Below are 25,678 nucleotides of genomic sequence, written 5' to 3' on the forward strand. Positions count from 1 at the left end.
GACCTGGGTTCCTCTACAGTTAACCACAGGACCATGGGCAAGTTACCTTCTCCTATTTGAGACTCGGTATCCTCATCTGAAAGAGAGAGAAATAAAGATTCCATTATAGGGAATCTGTGTTCCCTATAGTAGCATATTACAGATATTCAGTAAATGTTATTCTCTTCCCTCCCTCCTTCTGCCTGCTCTAGAGCCTTTGCCCTTCCCAGTATATTAGTCCAAACTGGATGAGACTGAGTCCTCCTGGATGTTGGCTGGTATCCCCTCATTAGAGATCTGTCTTCTCAATAAGACTGTGAGATCCTTGAGGACAAAGCCCCTCTCTCATTTATCTCTGGTTTTCCAGTGTTCAGCACAGTATTCAGTAAATGCTTGTGAACTGAATTGACAGGTGTTGATTCAAGAGGCCCTTCAGGGAGTCTTGAGAGCATTTTTTTGCAACCCACATCCTCCATCCAACTCATGCCAGCCTACCCTTTGTTTCCATTCTAGAAACTGCTTGATTCCCTGTCCCTTGTCTTCTTGATCTAGTGGAAGTGTAATCTGAACCAGAAGAGCTTTGATTTCCCCTGGGCATAGCACCACCCATTTCTGTGTGGTAGCTCATGGCTGCAGCTGCTGTTGTGAGTGCACGTACTTGTGGAGATGCTAACATCTAGCCTGGTCTCCAGCCCTCAGGGCCCTCTCTGGAATATAATATGTCGGCTTTCTACCCAGTCTAACCCAGTTTATGAGGCTGCTTATTATTCAGTCAGTGAACACAGCACTGTACTTAGAATCATTATGTTTTACCCTTCCTTATTTTATTTCCTAGTTTGTTATCTGGTATCTATCTTTTACTACCATGTTGGCATTTGTATTCCGACTTCCATGATTCTACCGGGAACTTACTGAGCTTTACATATTTCCTGTGAGAATATTTAAGGTTCTCTTTTGTTCTATGGCCTCATATTGTGCAAGATTCTTTGTTAAATAATTTTGGAGCTGAAACTTCAACATCATTTGGGTTATCTTCACTAGAATATTTTAGCTGGTGTGAGTTTTAGGCAAATTTGAGTGTTCCAGATTAACTCTTGTTGGATAGACACCCTCTTCCCCTCACAGTTGCTATACTTGGCAATTTGCTTAGACATCATTGATAGACCAAATCATATTCCTAATTCAGTCAAAAGTCCAACAGTAATACAGAGGGTAGGGGATACAGTGCAGAATTGGAGAATTGTTTCTTGCCGTCTTCCTTGGATCTCTTCTAGGGAAAAAGGATTTACCTAAATTCCATACCTTCTGTGAGTATTCTGCAAGAGGTTATAAAGAGTTTTTATAAACTGAGCCCTAATGTTACCTCATTAATGAGGACGTTGGCTCCGGTCTTGTCCTGGTGGTAAGTTTCTGTAGTCTGGTTATTTGGCTAAGGGCTGTAAAGGCATCTTAGAACAGAGTGTTTTCTCTTTAGCTCTTATGGCAGACATCTGATTTTCTGGTTGGCAGTTGTTTCAACCATGAAATAGGAAAGGCAGGAGAGAATAGACTGGGCATTTTTCTGCTCCTAGTTTAAAAGGATTGTCTATCAGCATCTCTCAAAGCAGCTCAGTTTATTTAGGGAGCTCAGTAAACTTCTTGAAGGGGCTAGACCTTATTCAGAAACTGTGCTGGTATGCTGCTTCTGTGATTGTTGTGGAATAACTGTGACATTTGATTTTCAGGGAAACGTATGAAGGAAGCATCCATCTTTGCATGCAAAGTGTTTTCCATCCTAACAGGAAAAAATAACATTGGAAAGGACTCAGTTTTTGTGAATGAACAGATGTAACACTTCGTCCTGGGAGGGCTCTTTGTTGCATAGGAAATCAGTGCATTATCAGATCCAGTGGACATACTGACCTGATCTTGTACTGATTTCCCGTGCAACTTGGGAAATGTTTTGACCGCTAACCCACTCTCTCCCCCTGTTCTGTATTACCTTTTCACAGAGTGTGTGTGTGTGTATGTCTGTATATGTGTGTCTGTATTTCCTTGTTGACACAGATCTATCACCCAAATTAAAAATGAATTATTTGTGAATATACTCATACTTTCACAAATGGTAGAATTAAACCAAAGCCCTGCAGAAATTATTTTGTCATTAAAGAAAGACGTCTTACTTTAATCTTGTTTATGAATTTTGCTGTTTGTATATGCCAAGATTTCTTGGTGCAGCCCTCCTGGATTTGGGATTAATGTCTTTCATTTCTGCTGTAGCAGTCATACTCTCTCTGTTTTCTCCTAGGGGTCATCACGACTGCAGACATTCTTGATCGAGAGACAACGGGGTCGTACTGGCTGACGGTGTATGCCACAGATCGGGGTGTTGTTCCGCTCTATTCCACTCTTGAGGTCTACATTGAAATCGAAGATGTGAATGACAATGCCCCACTGACCTCGGAACCTATTTATTATCCTGTTGTCATGGAAAACTCTCCCAAGGATGTATCTGTCATTCAGATCCAGGCTGAGGATCCTGACTCCAGTTCCAATGAAAAACTGACATACAGGATTACAAGTGGGAATCCTCAGAATTTTTTTGCCATAAATATCAAAACAGGTAAGGGAATGCTCTTATGATTGTTTTTAGTCAGTGGCCCAGAATTTAAATCCACCAGCCTGACACTTGCTATACCAGTTTGTTTATTTTATTGTCTGAAAAACAGCAGCCTCCTTTCTGGGGATAGTTTCTGAAAAGGGTACTTTCCTTCTGTCTGTTCAGTGTATTTTAATTTCAGCTGATGCTGAGGTGAATGAATGATCTAGTAGAAATCAGAGTCTTGCACAAAAAGCTCAAGGTTATGTTAGATTTACCTTACTCATAATAACAGAAAGATAGTTCCCTGGACACTCAGAGAGCCATCTTCCCACTTCTGTTTCTTGGAAAAGAGTGACCTGGTCTGTGCTGGGTTTTGTGGGTAAGCTGGCTTTGTAACTCCTCTGCTTTAAGGAACTTCTCCCTTGCTTTGCCTTAGCCTAAATTGCAATAAAATGATCTTTCTAAAACCTTGATATTAAACCTCAGATTTTTTGTGATTACTGTATTACTCATCAAAGAAGTGTCAATATTCAGAAGTTCCAGTGTCTCAATATTTACATGAAATATGCAAAACATTAATTTTCTGGTCTTGCTCAAAAAGTGTCTAGAGATTATAATGAAAATCTTATTGTTGACTAAGGATCAGGAAGGCCTAAGGATGAATAGAAGTGTGAGGTTTGGTTGAATGCAGTTGGAGACAAGTATGTACCCTGGAAAATGCTTTTAGAGTGTATTTTCGAGGTTCATTGCTTTCTTATGATTTACCTCTTCCTTTTGGTTCTGAACAAGGGGGTAAAACATTCTGAGGGTTGTGGTGGATAAGGTTTTAATTAATTAAAGTTTAGAATAAATTAAAAATTTAAAAAAGATACTATTGATATTTCACTCTGGCAAGTGAGTTGATAATGGTCAAAAGTTAGATTTGATTGATATATGTTGGCATGGACACAGATTCAGATTTCCTAACGAACTATCAAATAGTTGATAGTTATTTCTCCTGTCTGTATTGCCAAAGTAGAAAATAAAGCTGAATTCCAAGCCCTTTATAAATGTCAAGATCCTGTTAACATAATTTGAAGAGAATGCCAAGTTGCTTTTTTATTTTTAAAAAAATCTATTTGTTTTCTCTAATTATGAGTGGGTCAGTCATTTTGTTATACAAACATTAACATTCTAACAGTGTGAATCAGGATTTGACTTGTGTTTCATTATAGACAAAGGGTCATCTTCAGCTGTCAATGTCTGACTGAGGCCTGCTTGAACATGGAGAGGACTCAGAAATTTGGAGCCTAGCCTAATTTTCGAGTCCCTTTTAGTGGGGGAACTCCCCATGTACCTGAGGAACCCCTAAACTTTTCTGGGAAGCCCTTCTGACTTCACTTTCTCTATAACAAAGAACTCCAGGGAATGCAGAGACAGAGAAAAGAATTCAGATGCTTTAGAAAGTAAGAAGAGAGAGGGGGAAGGGGGAGGTGAGAGAGAGAGAAAGAGAGAGAGAGAGAGAGAGAGAGAGAGAGAGGACACACACAAAAAATCCCCGTAAAAAGTTCAAGGCTTCTTCACCTTTCAAAGCTCCAGTGAAGTCTGAAAACAAAACAAAACAGATTCTACATCTCCCATTTTGATCCCATTGCCACTTGAGTTACTCCTTTTGTAGGTTAAAAGTCACTGTGAAAGGGCAGTTTAAATTGTTCTTTTCCTCTACGTAGGACTGAAAATAAGGAAAGAATAAATGTCACAGGCAAGAATTGAGTTGGATGTGAAGAACTTACACTACACACTGTGTGCAGAGAAGAACATGTAGACTCATGTAACTAAAACTGTCGTTTATAAAGCCCTTGAAAGTTCCCATGAGAATTTTCAAAAATACTGTGTTATCTATATTGCATAAGAGCCTTACTCAAGTCATAATTTATTTGTCTTTGCCATGGATTTTAAAGTCATTTAAAATCATTTGTGCCAGAAATGATATTTTTAGTCTAGCTTTTCCAATTGTCTAAAAGAATTGTATAATGTACTGTACTTTGTAATGCTCAAACATATTACTATAAAAGATTAGATTTTATTTATACATTTATTTATACATTTATTCATTTATTGTGATTACTGGTTTCCAAGCAAAGAGCTAATAAATAGGTATATGTTCCCAGCCTTTCAGGAACACCAAGTTGTATGGAATTAACAGACTAACAAGAACTTATGTTATAGGGAAAGAGTGCAATAATTGGTTGTCTTAAGGTGGTATCACTTGACTTGATTGAAGAGAGTGGTGAAGGAGGACTTCCTGGAGGAGATGTCATTGGGGTTAGAAGCTCTGGATTTCAAATCTTTACTCTTCTACTTCGTAACTAGGAAACAGCATAGCCCATGGCTGGAAAAACATAAGTCCTAGTCTTGGCCTCACCAGTCTTGTGGTCTTGGGCGAGTTACTTAACCTCTTTGAACTTTAATTATTAGTCAGTGAGTAAGGATTGTTGCAAGGAATGTGAGAGTCCTCACGTGAAATGCTTAGCTCAGTTCCTGGCACATGGAAACTCCTCAACAAAAGTTGGTACCCTATCCATATTGTTTAACTCAGAATATAGGTATGACCGTATTTAATTCACAGGGGTTGGTTATGAAGACTGAATGTCGTAATGCATTAGAAGGCTATTGGTAAACTACATATCTCTGTGACAGTTATGTTATCACTATGCCTGTTTCTGTTGAGGTTCACAGAACTGCAAGCCTGGTGAAATTCTTCTTGTTAACTTTATTGCTCTAAGTATTGTGTTGCCTGTGGAGCAACCTTCAACCAGCTCAGCAAACTCAAACAGGAGATTCAATTTTTAGCATTTCATCCTGTTTCTCTAAAGTCATTTGTCTGAAATATTTACATCGATATAACGTTTTTCAGTAATAAAGTGAGAGGTGTACCTAACTAGTGTATTTTGGGAAAGATTTATGCTTTCAAGTTTTCAACTTGATATTGACGCTAATAAACTGACCTTTCATTCCTTCCTCTGTCGTACAGCTGGAATTCATAGAGTTTTGTTTTACTTTGTTTGAGAATGTGCTACATAATAAATAAAGATTAAAATGATTAATGCAAACTCAAATAATGTCAGTACTTATGGTCCACAGCTTACAGAAGAAAACAGATATCCCTGACCCAGAAACGGGGAACACATTTTGCACTGAACACTCTGTTCTCTACCCAAAGAGCCATTTTGATTTTTTCTATCACTCAGTAGTCTGTGGACTTTCTTCAGTAATTCCTGTGGCTTAAGAAGAAAAACAAAAGCTGAAATCCTGTGAGGTCCTTTCTGGCCTATACAGAAGGAATCCGTGATTAATTCCAGGCTGAGCAGTTGAAGTATGTCAAACTCAGCCTTCTGGCATGCCTGTTTTAGGTAGTCAGAGAATACACCCAGCAGGCTGGTATTCACTTGCTTCTTTGGATGAGTGTTACTCAAGCACTTGCAACAAAATCCAAGCCAGCTACTCATTGGTCAGCCAGGCTGAACTGGGGATGACAGAGGGATGGATGGCCAGCATTCAGGGGTGGGAAGGTTGTTTAAGGCCTCAGAATGTTTATTTTAGCCTTGTGTGCAGTCTGAAAACCACTTAGCACAGGGCTAGTATTTAATAAATGTTAACTATTGTTATTAGCACCCCTTACTCCCCACTAAAAAGAAGATTGTGTATGTTTCAAGTATACTTGCTTAGCAGTTCTTTTGAGGAAGGCACACTTGAATGGCTTCGCTGCCTTGCCTTACTAGTTGGTGTGTAGCACTGAAACCAGTTTAGTTTTATCAAGTGTGTTGTGTGCAACCATCTACAGTGGTGCTGTTCTAGACCCCAGGTGTTAGGGTTGGGAGTTGATAGAAAAGAAGTATAAGACAGTTTCTTCGGTCAGGGAATTTAATCTCATGAAAGTGATAGGGCCATCAGATGTATGATATACATGAGCAATAGTACAAGGCAGTTTATGTTGGAGCAGGATGGAGGTCACTGCTACCCGGAGGAAGCAGGTGGGCTTTGCAGACCTGAGATGGGTCCTGAAGTATAGGGTATAACTTCAGGAGGCTGAGAAGCCAAAAGTCTACCCAAGGTGGGACAGCATACCTTGAAAGCCCACCCATTGCTACTTGAGGTAGTTTGAGGCATTTTATCATCAGAATTGGAATTTTTGAAGAATCATAGATGTCTGGAGTGTTGTCAGATATTAGAAGTAGCAAATATGAATGTACATCTCTGTTCTTTTGTTTTGTTTTCTTTTATTTTTGTTTTGTTTTGAAAATGTTTAGATTTTAAAAAGGCTTCACCTCTTTATTTTTATTCTGAGAGGCTTAGTTCTTAAAATAATTATATTAGAAGGAAAAAACATACAAGAGATCCTTTTATTCTTTCCTTTCCTCCTGTTAAACATAGATCGAGGAGCAGGGTGTGATGTATTGAGAGTCTGCATCTATGAAAGTAATCCTTGCTTAGTCTAGATTTTCTGATAGCTGATTACCATGGCTTGGCCTTTCCTAAATTTCTTTCTGCAGTTGCTGTCTCCCTTTGGCTCACACTATACTCACTGGCATCTTCACCTGAATTTGAGTGGAGGTGAAGCTCAGCTTTCCTTCTTTCGATACACCTGGCTAAAATGTGCCTTTTGTCTTGGTAGACTAACTCCCCCACCCCACCCCTGGGTGATCTGAGTGGAAGAGATCCCTTTAAAAGTGTCTCCTGCAGGGGTACCTAAAGTTCTACGCTTCGTGTTGGTTCCTTTGGATTTAGACTTTTTTTCTCTATTAAAATATGAAGGAGGAAGCTTATCAAAATATTGGGTATCCTAGGGTTTTTAATCAACTTCAAATAACAGCAGCTTGCTATTTGTTATTTGGTATAAGATGTAGCCATGGCTGGTAAATGTTAGTGGGAGCGGTAACAGAGAAATCTAGACCAGGATTTCCCACACTTCAGCATGATAGTAAACACTTAGTAAGCTTGTTAGAATATGGATTCCAGGTGTGGTGCCTGCTAATTTGCATTTCTAACAAGTTCTTCAGCCTGCAAATGATGCTGATGTTACTCCCAGGAGCTTGGTTAGCCAGGCTCTAGACTTCCCTAACCAAAGGACGGTGACAAGGTGCTGAGATACACCTGAGGACAAGGTAGCCAACCTCACAATTTATCCATGCACTTGTGCCTTTTAGTGTTGCAGTCTTGAGAGTTGACTAGGAATTTAAAGTGCTCTCCCACTCGCCCCTAAAATCAAATCTCCTTGGCAACAGGGGACATGAGTCCTGGAGATGAGCCTGGGCCCAGCATTGTGGGATTGAGAAAATCTTCTCGACCAAAAGGGGGAAGCAAAATGAAATAAAATAAAATTTTAGTGTCTGAGACACTTCAAATGGAGTCGAGAGGTCACTCTGGAGGATATTCTTATGCACTATATATATATCCCATTTTAGTCTTTAGTATATTGGAATAGCTAGAAGGAAATACCTGAAACTGTTGAACTACAACCCAGTAGCCTTGCTTCTTGGAGATGATTGCGTAACTGTATAGCTTCTGTGGTGTTAATGTGTGATTGTGAAAACCTTGTGGCTCACTCTCCCTTTATCCAGTACATGGACCGATGAGTAGAAAACTTAGGACAAAAACTAAATGAAAATTGGGTGGGATGGGGGAATGGAATGTTTTTTGGGTGTTCTTTTATACTTTTATTTTTATTCTTATTTTTATCTTTTTTTGGAGCAATGAAAATATTTAGAAATTTATTGTGGTGATGAATACACAACTATATGGATATTGTGAACAATGGATTGTACGCTCTGGATGATTGTATGGTATGTGACTATATCTCAGTAAAACTGAATTAAAAAAAAACAAACAATCAAATCCCCTTTTTTTCTTCTACTTCCTGTTTTCTTAAGTGGATAAAATGAAAATCCTGTCTCTTTAATTGTCCATCACTGATTGCTAAGAATTGTGGTAAATGAAAATCTGAATTATGTAATATTGGGATACACTTGTATTACTTCCAGGTATGTAGAATTAAGCAGAATTTGTTACTAAGTGGAGTTCATTGAGACTTACTTTAATGAATAAGCAAGCATTATTTGTTTTTGGTATAGCATTATGAAAAAAAGTATTAGCAGTTAAGATAGTGATGCTCAAAAATAATCTGGTATCTTAAATAGACTAAACTTTAAATTTATTTATGCACATCCCCGTTTGATGATAATCTGTTTAGAATACCATCTTTTCCTCAAAAACAAGGAAACCTCACTTTATGGATAAATTCAGAGATTTAAAAAAAAGGGGGGGGGAACACCAGGGTGAGGGACAAGGGTGCAAATATTGGTGCTTTTCCTACAGAATGAACAGAGAACTCTCTTGTTACTATCTCTGATTCCTTGTTTTTGGTTTTTATTTTGTTTTTTTTCTGGCTGGCATGGCTCTTCCTAATAGAAAGCTAAATTCTGGTGGATGAGTAGAAATGGCTGCTGGATGATGAGTTGAGATTCATAAGTACAGGCACAAAGCAGATAATGTAGTGAATGAGAATGTATGAAACTGTAAATCACCCTCACTCCCTCTTTCAGCCATGAAAGGAGGCCTTGTCCTATAGAACATTAAATTATGTTCATCTAATCCAACAAGTCCCGTAGAACAAATTGGGCTTATGCAGATTTATCACAGGGGTTATTTAAATTCAGCGGTGACCTTTGCATCCATGTGAATGTTCTCCAAATGAACAAGGACAAAGGGAACTTTTCTGCACTGTCATTATATTCCCTGGGGAGGCTGTGCATTTCCTCATTTGATCAACTCAACTTTGGGCTGTACAGAGACTCTGGAGGGTGCTGCGCACTTGGTCAGGGTAGGCCGTCTGCCAGGGAGAGCATGCTCTTTCCTGCTGTGGACTCTGGGGTGGCTGGCTCTGCCTTCCTTTTGCTTGATTCTTGTTTGGATGCTTCTTATGAATGTAGTTATCAATTTCAGGGTTTCTTCCAGCACTGTTGCCATTTTGGGCTGGATAATTCTTTGTTGTGGAGGGCTGTCGTGAGTGTTAGCAGCATCCTTGGTCTCTACTAGATGCCAGTAGCACCCTCTCCAGTTTCCAGACATTGTCAGATGTCCCTGGGAGGAAAACTGACCCTGTTGAGAACCATTCAACTAATGTGGGATACTTTCGAGGACCCCATTCCACGTGAGACTTAGCAAAGTCCTTCTACAAAATGAGAGATTTGTGATGGAGGTGTGACAGTATTGCTATCTCTCTGTCTATCTATCTATCTATCTAAGATGTATTTACATACATATATATGTGTATGTGTATGTATAAATGTATAGGCGTACCTATGAATGCATATTATTAATAATAAAATGAAATAAAAATAAAAAGGATTTGGCTGGTAACAAAGAATTCAGCTGGCAACAAAACTCTCATTGGAGTCAGTTCTAAACAGCTTCCTCCAGAAAACAGCATGAAAAGATTGTTTTGAAAATTTCAGGGTTTATTCCCTTCAAATGCTTAAACATCTCCAAATCCTGTTCCTGCTAAATGTCAGCCTCTGACAGATAAACATGTGGATTGTTTCTTCTCTGGAATAAAGGTATATGAAAAAGTGGGGGGAGAAAACCTTCCCTTTTGAGCTTTCTTGGGGATTCTGCAGTCATGTATGTAGGTTATGACTCTCTGAGTTCCTTGGTGACCACCAGAGGGTCTGCAGTGCTCATTCACAAGCCTCAGAGAACTGGTAGATTCACAGGGACTTAAATCAGTGTCCCATTTCATCTTTGGATTCATCTTAGGATTGTAAAGAATTCAACTAAAGTGGGAACCAATGTCACTATCAGTAATAGGAAGAAAACTTTTTTGACCACCAAATTAAGTCAACTTTAGAAAAACAGAGCTCCTAGTTAGGCCACAGCTTACATTTTACCCCATTTTTAAGAAACAAATTCAGATCTTTCAGTTAATATGATTATCACTTGTAAATATGTTAGGTGTTCTTGCAATAAAAAACTGAATAGCAGGTGGGGAATGGGGAACTTTGGTAAAAGGGAGAGAGGAATGAGCAGGAACAAGCCTGGGAGCCTACCTGAGATATAGATGGAGCAGCAGTGTGCAGGTCATTCAGTGTCTTCCCTCTTGCTCCCAAGTCCTGCTAAACCACCAAGAGGAGCAGGGAGGAGGAGTGGCGCTCCTAGATATCCAGTCAACTCTTCAGCTCAGCTGCTGGCGTAGGGGCTGCTGGAAATGAGAAAATTGTTTGGGAGGGTGATAGAGTCACGTAAATAAAGCAGATGATGATGTTGTATATATATAAAAAAGAGATTGATTAAGGTAATAAATTTCTCTTTTATTTCTTCTATCTGAGCATTAATTCCACAGCAGTAATTTATTACCTTGGTTTATTACTTTCTTCCATTCTGAATTTTAATTGAAACTACTGCCAGCCTCTCTTCTTTCTGCCACACTGCTTTTAGGAAGACTCCTTGTTACTCCCTGCAGAGGTAGGATGGGAAGGTGGGAAGGGGAGCCTGACTCAAAACACTTGTCTGCTCCGTGACCTGTGCTGTGCAGGTGCCTTCACCTATTTCCTTGTTTAGCTTTCACCATAATCCTGGGGTAAAACTGGAGCTTTAGGCACTGAGGTGACTTGCTCAAGGTTGTCCTTCTGGCTAACAGGGAGCTAGGACTGATATGATTCAGAGTCTGTGATGCCAAAAACAAATGATACCAACTTTGGAAAATGTGAGCCAACTCAATAAACACATAAATGATCCTAGAACTTTAGCTCAGGGAAGTCTTTCAGATAGTTGTATGCCAATTCTAAGTTTTACAGGTACAATCTCAGGACACAGAGGAGTAAGTTGATGATCTCCATAGGGACTGAAGCTAATTGGCAGGAGCAAAGACCACTGACTCCTATCACAGTGCTCATTTGTGAAGAATTTTAGAAGGTTTTCACTACTCAAGCCTGCATTTTGTTAGTTTGTTTTTCTGTTTGTTTTGTGGTCCTTTTTGATCTGGTTGATTTTAATTATTAGGGTTGTTCTGAAAGGGGCAGGATTTACCATGAGAGACTTGTCTGGTGTTTGAATTAGTATAGTCATTTCAGGACTTCTGAAAGATCATCCATGGATGATGCTATCATGTCATAAGGGGCTGATGTGGGAGTGTTCTTATGCAAGGCCATGAAATCCCGTGAAAGTTATTATCGACTGACATTCAGTGGGCTTCATAAATCAAGATCTCACAAGAGTCTTGTTTATTTGGTCATTTCTCAGTCTTTTAAAAGCAGATTCTTTGGAAGCACTTTTCTTGAAAAGTACTGAAAGTTTATACCTGAAGTTACTACAGGATTAAGTAAGTTTCGCCATGGACCTTGAGAACTTAAAGTATGGTTTTTGGATTGTTACCACTTTATATTCTGGTCTTCTTATTTTCTGTCATTTTTGAATGACTGTTCCTAGCTTCTTGACATTATTTTAAAAAAATCCATAAATTTTATTCAGATTGAGGTAGATTATTCTGGGAAAGCATATGCATCTCAGACAATAAAATGACAAAGCCAACATGTGATGAGATATTGATAGCAGTTTCATTACTTTAAGTCTCAATGACAAGTGTTTGTTCAGCCCTTTGCCACGTATAGTCATAGTTAAACTTCATGATAACCCTGGAAGGGAGAGAGGCCACATGGAGTCGTGTTTAAGAGCTCAGATGCTGGGGCAGACTTCTTTGCATTTAAATCCCAGATATGCCACTGCTTAGCTGTGAGGTGTTGAGCAAGTTACTTAACCTCTCTGAACTTCGGTTTTCTCCTTTGTGAAAATGGAGATAATTATATTAGCTAACAAATTGTCTTGCTATGAAGATATATGACTTAAATGCAAAGTACATGAAAGAGTACTTAGCATGTAGTAAACACTCAATAAGTGTTAAATGATATTATCTTCAGTGCCTTCTGGAGAATTTTTTATTAACACATGCTTAATTTTAGCTAATTCAGCATTCGTGTTGTATGTGTAAGGCCTTAGGCAATTCATGTTTTCAAACTACATGTAAGAAAACATTTTACCTATAGTCCATTAACTTTTGTCTTTTAAGATTATGCCCATCCATCCACCTTGCTGACTTCCATATCTGTGATCATCTAAATTAAGTTGTGACTGAAAAGTGGATTGTGGTGAACTAAATAAAGAAAGAGCCCTCTCTCAGGGTCCTAGAAGCCCCCCTCCCTATTTTAGCTATTTCTGCTTCCCAATAATAAAATAGTATGATGTCTTGGAAAGAGCACTAGTTGTAGTAGTTCAGTTATCTAGATTTTAGTCTTGTCCCTGCCAGTAACTATTCTAATAGTTATTCATTAGAATAGACGGTGGACAAATTCTCTTCTCTTCTTTAGGTCTTGGCACCCTCACCTTCAAATTAAAATTTGGACAAGAATTAAAAGGGTCTGCAGACAGATGGCTGGACAGATGGAAGGATGGGTGGATGGATGGGTGGATAGGTAGATGGACGGACTGATGGGATGATGAGGCAGAACAGCAAGGTGTTGGAATGGGTGAATCTAGGTATCTGGAGGAGTAGGGGTATGTTGGAGTTCTCTGTATGGGGGTTGTATTGTTTTGGTAACTGTCCTGTAAGTTTGAGGGTATTTTGAAATAGAAAGTTTACAGTTCAAGAAAAAAATAAAAAGGTTTAAAAGCATCAATACCTGACACTTGTCCTGCTACTCCCTGTTTTCTCCTCCCGTGGCAGACCTCATCAATTGATTATAGCACCCTATCATACTGTGCCCACACTTGGCATCTGTGCTGGTTTGGATGTATTATGTCCCCCAGAAAGCCATGTTCTTTGATGTAATCTTGTGGGGGCAGACGTTATTAGTATTGATTAGATTGTAAGTCTTTGATTGTTTCCACGGAGATATGACACACCCAACGGTAGGTGATAACTCTGATTAGATAATTTCCATGGAGGTGTGGCCCCACCCATTCAGTGCAGGCCTTGATTGGTTCACTGGAGCCCTTTAAAAGCTCAGACGGAAGGAGTGAGCTTGCTACAGCCAAGAGGGACACTTTGAAGAATGCACAGGAGCTGAGAGAGGAACTACAGTTTACAGATACATTTTGGAGATGGCCTTTGAAAGCAGACTTTTGCTCTGGAGAAGCTGAGAGGGGACAAACTCCCCAAGAGCAACTGAGAGTGACCTTTTGAAGAGAATCTGAAGCCTAGAGAGGAACATCCTGGGAGAGAGCCATTTTGAAACCAGAACTCTGGAGCAGACGCCAGCCACGTGCCTTCCCAGCTAACAGAGGTTTTCTAGATACCACTGGCCATCCTCCAGTGAAGGTACCCAATTGTTGATGCATTACCTTGGACACTTTATGGCCTTAAGACTGTAACTATGTAACCAAATAAACACCATTTTGTAAAGGCCAATCCATTTCTGGTGTTTTGCATTCCAGCAGCATTAGCAAACTGGAACAGCATCCATTTCAGCCAAATAGTGATGGGGTACCAGTGTGAGAGATGACATGTGTTTGCCAGTGAGGACCCTGAGACCAACTCTACCTCTCATAGTCTTTGAGTTTGAGTCTATAAATGTCAGAGGTGTTGAAGCAAATGGAAATATAGTTGACCAGGACTTGGTGATTCTGAGAAGAGGTGAACATGGGAGGTATAATGAAAAAGAACACTAGGTTTGAATCCTCACAAAGATACCCTACTATGGATAACTTTGGTGATGTCTTCCCAGCCTGCAGCATTTCCCTTTTCTCCGAGTACTGACCCCCAATCCTTCCCATCTTGCTGAGTGAATTATATTGAGGTGGTAACTTGGGACCTAGATTCTCTCTTCTAGAAATTTGTTATTGGGATCCAAGGATAATTTCTTGTTGGGGAATTGAGGAGTTGAAAACTTGAGAACTTTGGGGTGATTGTGTGGATGAAGTAGTTGAAGGAGGGAGGGAAGGGAGGGGGAGGGGAGAGAGGGAAAGAGAAAAACACTGCTGATAGGTTTGATCCTGAAAGTTGAAGGCTTCCCAAAGCCTGGTCCAGGGGTTAGTGAAACTCAGCCATATTCCCTGCCCTGAGATTCTCTGATATATTCTGTACTGATAATGTACATTTTTGCCATCAGAGTTTGAAATGGGGTTTTCTTTAAATCAATGAAAGCACCACAACAGACTATTGCCCTGGAGACCAAGAAGGAGAAAAGCTCAAGAAAGAAGAGATAGTCCCTAATGTTGGTTGCTGCACAGAGTTAAAGACTGGACGAAGCCTTTAGATTGTGCAGTTAGGAAGGAGATCAGTGAAAGATATTTGTCTTTATTTACTAAATCATATTGGTATTTTTCGTTTGCTTTAGCTTGGACATTCACCCAACACTTTTTTTTTATTAAGATTTATTCATGTACCATACCATCATCCAAAGTATATAATCCATTGATCACATTACCATAATATAGTTGTTCATTCATCACCTCACTTTTTTTAACATTTTCCTTGTACCACAAAAAGTGAAAGCAAGAATAAAAAAACAAGAATACAAACAGAAAACCCGAATTGTCCCTCCCTCCATTCTTCCTTTAGTTTTTTTTTTTTTTTTTTTTTTTTTTTTTTTGCCCCCTTTTTTCTATTCTTCCATCCATATACTGGACAAAGGGGAGTGTGATCCACATGGCTTTCCCAATCACATTGTCACCCCTCATAAACTACATTGTTACACAATTGTCTTCAAGATTCAGGGGTTCAGGAGTTTGATAGTTTCAGGTATTTACTGCTAGCTATTCCAATTCATTAGAACCTAAAAAGGTTATCCATATTGTGCATAAGAGTGCCCACCAGAGTGACCTCTCGGCTCCTTTTGGAATCTCTGAGCCACTGAAACTTCTTTCATTTCATTTCGTATCCCCATTTTGGTCTAGAAGATGTTCTCCATCCCATGATGCTGGGTCTAGATTCCTCCCCGGGAGTCATATTCCATGTTGCCAGGGAGATTTACTCCCCTGGGTGTTAGATCCCACTTGAGTGGGGAGAGCAGTGATTTCACCTGCCAAGTTGGCTTAGCTAGAGAGAGAGGGCCACATCTGAGCAAAAAAGGCATTCAGGAGGAGACACTTAGGCAGTTATAAGCAGGCCTAGCTTCTCCTTTGCAGTAACAGTCTTCCCAAGGGCAAGTCCCGTGATAGAGGGCTCAGCCCATCAAACCACAGGTCCCCAATGTCTGTGAGCACATCAGCAACCATCGAGATGGGGAAGCCTAACACCCCTGCGTTCTCCCCCAGCTCTTCAGGGGGCTCTGCATATTTTTTTCATTGTTTTTTTTTTATTTTAACTATTAACTATATAAAATGTTTTTTTTAAATACAGTAAAAAAAAATTTCAAACAAATCAAAATAAGGGAATAAGAAAAAGGCAACTAATCTAAAATAACTACTTTACTTCCAACATGTTCCTACTCTCCCCCAAGAAAATAACCTAATATAGCAACATTTCTGTGAACTTTTTCCTTCCATACCCACCAGAAATTAACAAACCATAGCCATTCCTGAGCATTCCCCAAACATTAAATTTACCCATGATAGCTTATCTGTTCTTACTAGGTAATCGTTCCACCTTCACTAATTGCTCTCTATCGCTAGTTCCCCTACGTTCTACATTGTAAACCATTTGTTTTACATTTTTCAATGTTCAGATTAGTGGTAGCATATAATATTTCTCTTTTTGTGCCTGGCTTATTTCGCTCAGCATTATGTCTTCAGGGTCCGTCCATGTTGTCATATGTTTCACGAGATCGTTCCTTCTTACTGCTGTGTAGTATTCCATCGTACCCAACATTATTCATTTGTGAAATGCTGTGGGTCATGACCTAGAATATTTGTGGGTTCCAGCATTTGCTTGGATTAAGCCCCTTCTCTCTTTAATAAGGATTCTTAGGTGGAAGAATATTTGCTGGTTTAAATTTTATCTGTAGTGTTCCATGGGAAAGGTTGCCAACAATTCTGTTAAAAGTGAATTATTCTATTTTAATCAAGTTGGTTTATCCTTAACGTGTTGAACAAGATTTTCTTAATAACTACCTATCTTCTCCTAATTTCACCCTGTATCCCAGTGCATGGATGAGAAGTTTGGACTCCTTGATTAGAGTCCCATCTCATTTATATATTAGCCATATGGCAATGGAAACATTACTTAATTTCTCTAAGGCTCAGTTTCCCCAACAGTAAAATGGGGGTACTAATTGAGTTGTTGTATTTATAAAGTACTTAGCTCACTTAACCTTGTACAAATGAAGTGCTCAATAAATGTTTGTTATTATACCCTGTTAGTAATTGTATTAATTCTTGCCATACAGCAGAATTTACTTATAAAGAATCCTCTTAAAAATGGATGAATAATCAATCTGATTAAAATATCTTGAGAGTCTCAGATATATATTATATGTTTATGTGTTATGAGTGCCTGCTTTTTTTATACTAGGTATGTGCTGGGCACAGGGACAAGATGATGATTAAAATAAGGACCCTACCCTTATTTCATCATCAACTATCATATATCCATACTGTCATGTGGCTTTAAAATGAAGAGATTAATTAAATAATGTCAAGGTTTTTTATGGGACTTTTTTCTGACGATTATGAATGGTTGTAATATATATTAGTTGTTTTAGGAAGGACAACATGAGTGAGGAGATGTAAAATAAAACCATCACGATAGAAACAGACTATTACAAGCAGAAAATACTGGGCCTTCGCCAATGCACCATTTTTAAATATGTTGCTATTGTAGATAGTTCAGTTAAGCAAGGCAAATCCAATTTTACTTCCTAACTCTTAAGTAAATTCCTTTTCCTATTTCATAAAGACATACTTCATCTTGGCTGTGTTCATACTAAATTATTCATTTTTTACTTAGTTAAATTGTTTTCTGTCATAGTGAGAAATGTTTTCTTCTGAAGAAATGATGTTCATGCACGGGAAGTAGGGATATTTATTAAAATGGTTTATTATGAAACTAGATTTAGAAATTTCTGTGATGTTAGTATTTAAGTGTTTTAGAGCTCAATGAAATGACTGTCAGTATAAAATGGGCTCTGATGATCAGGATCTCCAAATTCTCGCTTTTATACTTAATCCAATATAGTTAGTGGATTTATATCTGCCTGCATAAGTTTAGAAATATTAGAGAGGTTTTCAGTGAGCCTCTATCAGTGCTTTTCCAGGTTGTAATAACTAGTAAAAGACTCAAATTATTTTGTGCTTTCATCTTTCTCTGATTTAATAAGCCTTTTACATTTAGGATTCTGTGCCAGGTGTAGGAGGAACACAAAGAAATAAGAAAGTTCTCAAACTAGAAAGAACAAGACAAAAAGCCCTTTACAATATTGGAAAAACCTGAGTGAACCCTGTACTTGTTATTGAAGTCACATCTTAGAATTTTAGTCACGTCTAGTCTGTGCGAAGCCTTAGGTATTATTTACATAAGTGATATGTCCAGATACCCAGAATTTAACCAGTGAAGTGGCAAGACTTTTAAAAAGAACCTATATTTCTGAACCACTTGCTAAAGTATATTGCATGTGTCTTACTATTTTCAAGCATAATATACCAAATTTAAGAAAGCAAGCAAGGCTGGCTTCGTGGGCATGCAATCTGTACGCTTAGAAGGGTCTCATGTTTGCTTTAATACTCTATGTCACTGTCTTGAAATTCTTAATAAGTTTTGAACAAGGAACTTCACATTTTCATTTTGCAGTGAATCCCATAAAAATTAAAGCTGGTCCTGGATACAGGGTTTTCATTTGCAGACTTGTGTTGTCCACAGCTCTTTCAAATGAAGTAATATTTGGGTCTCCTCACTTGAGCTTAGCTTGCCAATACTCACTTCAGTTATCAATATGTCTCTCTCTTCCAGGGATCTGCCTTCTAATTTGCTGCTTCCCATCTGCTGAGACATCATATAAATAAGGTATTAGAGTAGTAAGTAGGTTGAAAATCACTAACTTTGAAGGGTGACCTTGGAGACTCCTCCCACAGAGTTAAAGTGCAACAACATCAGTAGTCTGGTTTTATATTTTTATTTAAATATATAAATAAATATGTATGTATTTCAGTAATATATTCTGTATATATTTCAGTGATTAGAGACCACTTTTGCTCTTCTCCTGCATTGATTGCATTTGTGAGGAGGTTGTCTGTATATACACAACAGATGTATATGGCCCATTTAATTCTGGCGCATTTCCATTGCTGAAAACTTGTTTTAAACAAATTATTTTTAAAAAGTCTGTTTTTTCCAAAATTAATCATAGAAAGGTAAGATGGTAAGTGAGGTTTCTTTCAACAAGGTGCCTGTTGCATTAATATTTTAAGTTAGGAAGGTACAATGTTGACCATGACAGAACCCCTTGGATTCCAATAATTCTGCCACTTCAGATTGTTCATGTAGCATGACTTTGATATCTTCCGTGGTGTGGAGTGTGACGTCTCTTCAGCGGGTGCCTGCTGGACCATGCTGAGTCCCCCAATGATAACAAGAATCTGACCTCCCTGGTCCAGCCTCCCTCCAACCCCTAGGAGCCCTCCTACTTGTCATCGGATGAGTTGTCTGAGAGGCAGGTGATGAGGGCAGGCATTATTTCTAAAGAAGGAGACCAGGCAAAACCCAGCCACCTGAAGGATGCTGGACAGGGCATTCTTTACAAGCCAGCCTCTTTCCTACTCTCCAGCCCCTGCACATTAGCCTCAACTATGGAAAGGCAGTTTGCTGGTGAATGCTACATCTCTTCTCCTGAGAAGTCATCAGCTAAGAAAATGTAAAGCATGGTGTGTGGGAAGAGAGGGGGCAGTCCTGGCTATCTACCCTGGGCCACTTAGGCCTGTCTGAGACCAGCCACCTTTCCCCCAGTCTCTGGTGTTCCAGTGCTTGGAAGAGCTGAGAGATATTCCTTGCCCCTTCGGGACTGAAACAGCCCAAAAATATTTCTGCGAAGAAACCTGCGGCAGGGGAGTCTGAGCTGGTGGCTCAAGAAGATAACCCAAATAGAGAGCCAGCCCCAAAGGGCCAACTTTCACCAAGCAGGCCAGGGCCATCTCTCCTGTCCATGCATTGTGGAAGATGCAACCCAAGACCTGGGGACCCCAAGTTGTAGGAAACTCCCAGCTCCTGGCCATGGCCCAGGGAGGTATCCAGCCCAGATGTCCACACCCTCAGGTGACCAGGGGCCACTTCTCCATCCCCCAAGACAGGAAAGGAAGCAGCCACTGCCCAAAACATAAAGCTACCCTCAATGTCCTTTGCTGCAGAAAGAAACAGACAATTTTGAAGATCAACTTGCTGCCATACAGTGCCTCACTGACAAGTTCCAGATGCTTTACTCGCACATGGCATTCTCATATACAGAAACAGCTGGTACCTTTTGAGCACAGGAGCTGTGGCCATGCTGATTCTGCCTGCTGTCCTCCCCTCATCCAGAGGTGCTGCCCTGCCATCCTGCCAGGGCTTCTTACTACCCCCACCCCTGGCTTAGCATGACTTTTGTCTCCCGGTTCACTGCAGGTTCAAATTAAAGTATTTCTTAGAAAAGGAAAAAAGAAATTGTTCATGTAACTTCAGAGTAGAGAGAGCTCATGCTTGGTGTCTTCCTTGTCCTAAAGTGAACTGTGGAATGCCTTTCTAGCACAGGTCAGTCACAGTTGTTAAGCTTTCCCTATAATTATACAACTTCATTTTTCACTGTCTTCTTAGACCCCTATCAGCTAAATGAAAGTGGAATGCTTTTCTATTCAGTGATTTCTAGTTTTCTTCTGGTACGTTTTTCTAGTTTCCAACTTCCAAGTTATCTACAGCAAAATGAAGCAAAACCAAATAAATGTGCTGTTGTTATTTTTCAGGCCATTCATAGTATGAACGTTGTGGTGGCATTGGTATTAAAAGAAAATGAGATTCTGCAGAGTGGGGAAAAGGTTGTTTCTTATTCATTTACTTATTTGTTCATTCATTCAACATTCAGTGATATTATTGAGTACCTACTGTGTGCCAGGTACTATGGTGGGCCCCAGGACATAGTGAGGAATAAAAAAATCATTATCCATTCTAAGGACAGTGCTTTACTTCAGCAAATGCTCTAAGGAAATGCTGATGAAAGGAATGAATTAAAGAAGGAATACATGTTTTGGCTACTATGTATTATTTATTAATATTGCAAAAGGATTTCTGAATTCCTCCTTATAGAAAAAGTACCTTATGCCTTTCTGAAACTCTCTTGACTAATTGTTTTTGTTTAATTTTCATTTGACATTTGAACTATTTTCAAAATGTCTTCTCTGTATTCAGTTCCCTCTGTGGAATTGAAAGAAATTTTGTATTGACATATTCTGCAAGTTATTAGAAGATTCCTAGTAATGGAAATTTCTTAAATGTTCATAAAGGAAAATTAAGGGTTCATTAGTCACATTTTAAATCAGTTTATCTTAGGTTATCAGAGCATTTTGGGAATTGCAGCATTAACGTTGTTCCAGGGCTTAACATTAAGTAAGATGGCCAATGGTTTGGGCATGGTTAAACCAACGTCAAGGTAACCTTCCACCTCTTTTACACTGTCGTTCTATTATGCTCAATTTTAATGTGATTTACCATATCGGGGGAGAAAGTAGGTAATCATTTGGGAAATGCCTTTTACTTTCACAGATATGAAAAATATGGAAGTTGGTCTTTGCTAATAGAAATCATAATAATAATTGCAACCATAATTATAATTTATATGATTCTTCACAGTATTAAAATGCTCACATACATTATCTCTGACAGGTTTGGAATAACCTTTTTTTAAAGATGAAAGTCCTCTTAGAGAACCTATAGAGCATCTCTACATAAACAAAAATTCTCTTGAATAAGAATGTTGTACCTCAGAATAAAGAGCAACTGAAACTCTGGATTACTAGGCCACCCTATTTAGATACTTTATTTTTAAGGAAGGCCAACTTCCATTGCATTAGTAGTTAAAAAAGTAAGTGGAAGGTGAAAGTGGGGCCAAATGAATATAAACCTTTATTATGAACAAAAGCAGTGGGTTTTGTGGCTTATGGGTTAAGTCTGTCATAAACTCACTACAAATAAACTAAATTCAATGATCTCTGGCCTTTAATGCATTGATATTGTTGTGCCTTGCTTTACGTATTAACTATGAATTAATTAAGTCAACAAACATGAATGAAAAACCTACTCTATGTCAGGCACTATGCTAGGCTCTGGGAATACAAAATGTGTAACAAAATGTCATCCGTCAAGATAGGTAGGGTTTGCCTCTCACAGCACACTTACCTCTGACTTTCATCACATTTTTAGCAGTACTTCATTTCATTTTTATTGATCCATTCTGACTAAATGGCTCCTTACCCTTTATAGCTTTAATTTTCCCTGCATTCCAGCTTCTTTGTCAAGGAAAGAATGATTGCAAACCAACATTTCAGTGTACCAGGGCTGCTACTCTGAGTGTGAAACCTCTGGTCAGCCTCTTTGTGGGGAGAAGGATCTCAGATAATTCTATGTGTGGGGGCAGGGCATACAGTACCCAGTTAAGCACTAAAATGTTCAAATTTCTAAAAGAATCTAGAGGGAGAAGCTGGTCTCTTTTCAAAGGTAAATATACAACCATCAATTTGTTATAACTGCCGATCACATATGCCCTGGGACAAATCATGCCTCATCATCTACCTCCCTTAACCTAAGAAGTAAAACGCACTGTGAAGGCCTGGCTTTTAACAGGGACAGCCATAGCAGAGGTGCTCTGAGCCCTGCTCTCAAACACAGAATCTTGTGGGCTTGAAAGGAGTAACCAGGGACCTCAGCCTTCAGAGAGCCCCTGGTTAAGCTAGGGCAGCAAAGACAATAAATGCCATTCCATGGAGTTAGGCGCTATCACAGAGAAGGTATTAATACCATCCTTACAGGTTTAGAAACATGTACAGACACTGGGGCAAGGTCTTATTTAATTTTCACAATCATAGGAGGCACATACTGTAATGGTCACCATTTTACAGATGCTCAAAGAAATTGAGTCTCCCATAGCCTAACTTCTTCGCCCAGCCTCGAAGGACAAGTCTTCCCTGTCCCCTTTGCACCTCACTGCCCTTACTTCTCTGTCCTGTTGCTCACTCCTCCCTGCCCTTCTGTGTCACCTGAGCACTCAGGTACAGGTGTATTCCTGCCTCAGGGCTCCTGTACCTACTGTTCCTATTGCCTGGCATGCTGTTGCCATTGATACCCACCTGCCTGACTCCCCACTCCCTTGGGGCTGTCCACGTGTGCCACCCTCCTTGTCACCCTATTTAGTAGTGCATCCTTCCAGCTTTTCCTGTGCTCCTCCCTTGCTTTATTTCTCTATTTAGTGCTCCAGCTAATGAAGTGCAGTCACTTCTCCTTATTTACAGTAGTTAAGTTCTATGAAGTCACAGACACTGAATTAGCAAATACTGAACTACTGCTCCTACAGGGAATACAGGGTTAGGCTCCTGTGAGCCTCTGGCAACTACATTTTCATCAACTGATCCAATATATGTGTGTGTTTCCTATTATTATTGATTTGTTAACATTGCACTCAGGGCCAACAGCACTATAACTTATGCCTGAACCAAGCTTATCTGACATATACTTTCTCCATAAGGCACTTCACAGCCTTCTTGTGCTTATAAATACTAGAGAACACTTCAACACTACATTTGGAGGCCATTTTAGACGGAAGAATCACCCAACAAAAAGCACAAAAATGAGAAAAAAAATGTGTCACTAAATATACTGCAAAATGGACACTTGTCTAAAGTTTGAGAGCTGAAATAAGGCAGAATGCTACCTTATTAGACTTCAGCTGGGAACATATGTATTAGGTGACAAATTCTTTGTCATTCTGTGCATGTCTGCAAATGACCGATGTTGTTTTCATGCCCAGTAACACAACATCCATTCTGCAGCCCAAGGATCAAGGAGTCATTTCAACTTCCAAGTCTTATTATTTAAGAAATACATTTCTTAAGGCTATAGCTGCCACAGATAGTGGTTCCAATCTGATGGATCTGACCAAGGTCAATGGAAAATTTTCTGGAAAGGATTCACTATTCCAGATGCCATTAAGATCATTCTTGATTCATGGGAGGAGGTTAAAATATGAACATTAACAGGAGTTTGGAAGATGTGGATTCCAACCCTCATGGATGACTTTGAAGGGTTCAAGACTTCAGTGGAGAAAGTAACTTGAAAATGTGGTGGAGATAGGAAGAGAACTGGAATTAGAGATGGAGACTGAAGATGTGACTGAAGTGCTGCAATCTCGTGATAACATGTCAGTGGATCAGGAGTTGCTTCTTAAGGATGAGCACAGAGTGTTGTTTTTGAGATGGACTCTACTCCTGGTGAAGATGCTGTGAACATTGTTGAAATGACAACAAAGGACTTAGAATATTACATCAGCTGAGTGAATAAAGCAGCAACAGATTTTGAAGGGACCGACTCCAGTTTTGAAACAAGTTCTACTTTGGTTAAAATGCTATCAAACAGCATTGCATGCTACAGAGAAATCTTTCATGAAAGGAAGAGTTGATCAATGTGTCAAACTTCATTATTGTTTCATTTCGAGAAATTGCCACAGTCACCCCAGCCTTCAGCAACCACCACCCTGATCAGTCATCAGCCATCAACATCAAGGCAAGACCCTCCACCAGCAAAAAGCTTATGACTCACTGAAGGCTCAGATAGTTAGAATTTTTTAGCAATAAAATATTTTTTAAATTAAGATATGTTCTTTTTTTTTTAAGATATAATGCTATTGTACACTTGATAGACTACAGTATGGTGTAAACATAAATTTTGTATGCACTAGGAACCAAAAACATTGTGTGACTCTGTTCATTGCTATTTTCACTTTAACGTGGTGGTCTGGAACTGAATCCTGCAGCATCTCCAAGGTATGCCAGTATTGATTTGGGGGTTACAAATACATTTTAATGAGTAGTTAAATTCACAAATATGAAATTCATGAATAATGAGGATTGACTGTATGTATTCCATCTATTTATTTTGTTCATTGTTTATTTACCTCATTCGAATGTGAGCTCCATGAGGGAAGGGGTTTTGTTTTTTTGTTCCCCATTTTATCCTCTGCCTTGAACAGGGCCTGATAAATAGTAGGAATTTAGAAAATTTTTGTCAAATATATATATAAATGAACAGATAAACTAGTGAAAGAAAAAAATCACCGTAATTCCCACTCTCATAGACAATGAGTATTGGGGCCTCTATCTGTACTCCGTGTGCCTGAGCTATGCAGAGATCAGGGAATAGGTAAAAGGTGAACTCCGTCTTTAAAATTGTGCAGGTATTGGCCGTTTGATCAAGGAGAGAAAAGGCAAGGTGTGCATAGAGGCAGGGAAGCAGAGACAGCCAGGCACATTCCTTTCTTCATTGTCCTCGGTTTGTTTCGGAATTTTCTTTCCCAAGAATCTATTTAAAGACAGCTATTTCCCTGCTATTCAGTTCATGGCTCTTTCATTCTATGTATACCAAAGCTGTTTCAGAGACACCTCTGGATGCATCGTTGCCTAGCAAATAACCTCTCCATCTTGAGATCATAACTGATGATTGGATGTGACCAGGAATTTCTAAAATTAAACTTTTGATCCTGGAAACATTCACACTCTACTTAGAGAAATTGTAATTTTTTTTCCCACTTCTTTCCACGTGCTTGCTAGATTTTTCCATACGTTGTTTATAATAACTTTTCCTTGTGGTTGCAGATAACAGATTTCTGCTTTAATTCAAGAAATGTCGTCTGCTATAATGTTTTGCAACATGGTACTTTCCAAGTTTCAAAGTGTGAGTGTGTTGTCTGATTGTGTTTGGTGTATGGAACTGTAGAAAGGGTGCTAATACCTGGAACTGCTCCTTCCATCCCTGACAGCGTGTTTAAGGGAATGTAAAGGTTGAGCTTTTTTTTTTTTTTAATCATTGTAATTCAAATTCAGAAGGAGTCTATTTGTATGGTAATCGTAATAAAGAAAACAGTGTTCCATTCTCTCTGGGATTTGCTTTCCGACATCTTCACATTCTCCAGTACTTTAACCTGGCAA

The 25,678-nt window shown here is 39.1% G+C and overlaps 1 protein-coding gene across 2 annotated transcripts in view; it reads left to right on the forward strand.

Annotated features, from left to right (window-relative positions):
• Positions 1–25,678, forward strand: part of FAT3 (FAT atypical cadherin 3) — a 652,719-nt gene that overhangs the window by 280,819 nt on the left and 346,222 nt on the right. For both annotated transcript variants that reach the window (XM_037841083.1, XM_037841084.1), the window contains exon 3: positions 2,267–2,581. In XM_037841083.1, the coding sequence (XP_037697011.1) occupies positions 2,267–2,581 (315 nt within the window). The remainder of the gene's footprint in view (positions 1–2,266; positions 2,582–25,678) is intronic.

Source organism: Choloepus didactylus, chromosome 6, assembly GCF_015220235.1.
Source record: "Choloepus didactylus isolate mChoDid1 chromosome 6, mChoDid1.pri, whole genome shotgun sequence".
Taxonomy (NCBI): Eukaryota; Metazoa; Chordata; class Mammalia; order Pilosa; family Megalonychidae; genus Choloepus; species Choloepus didactylus.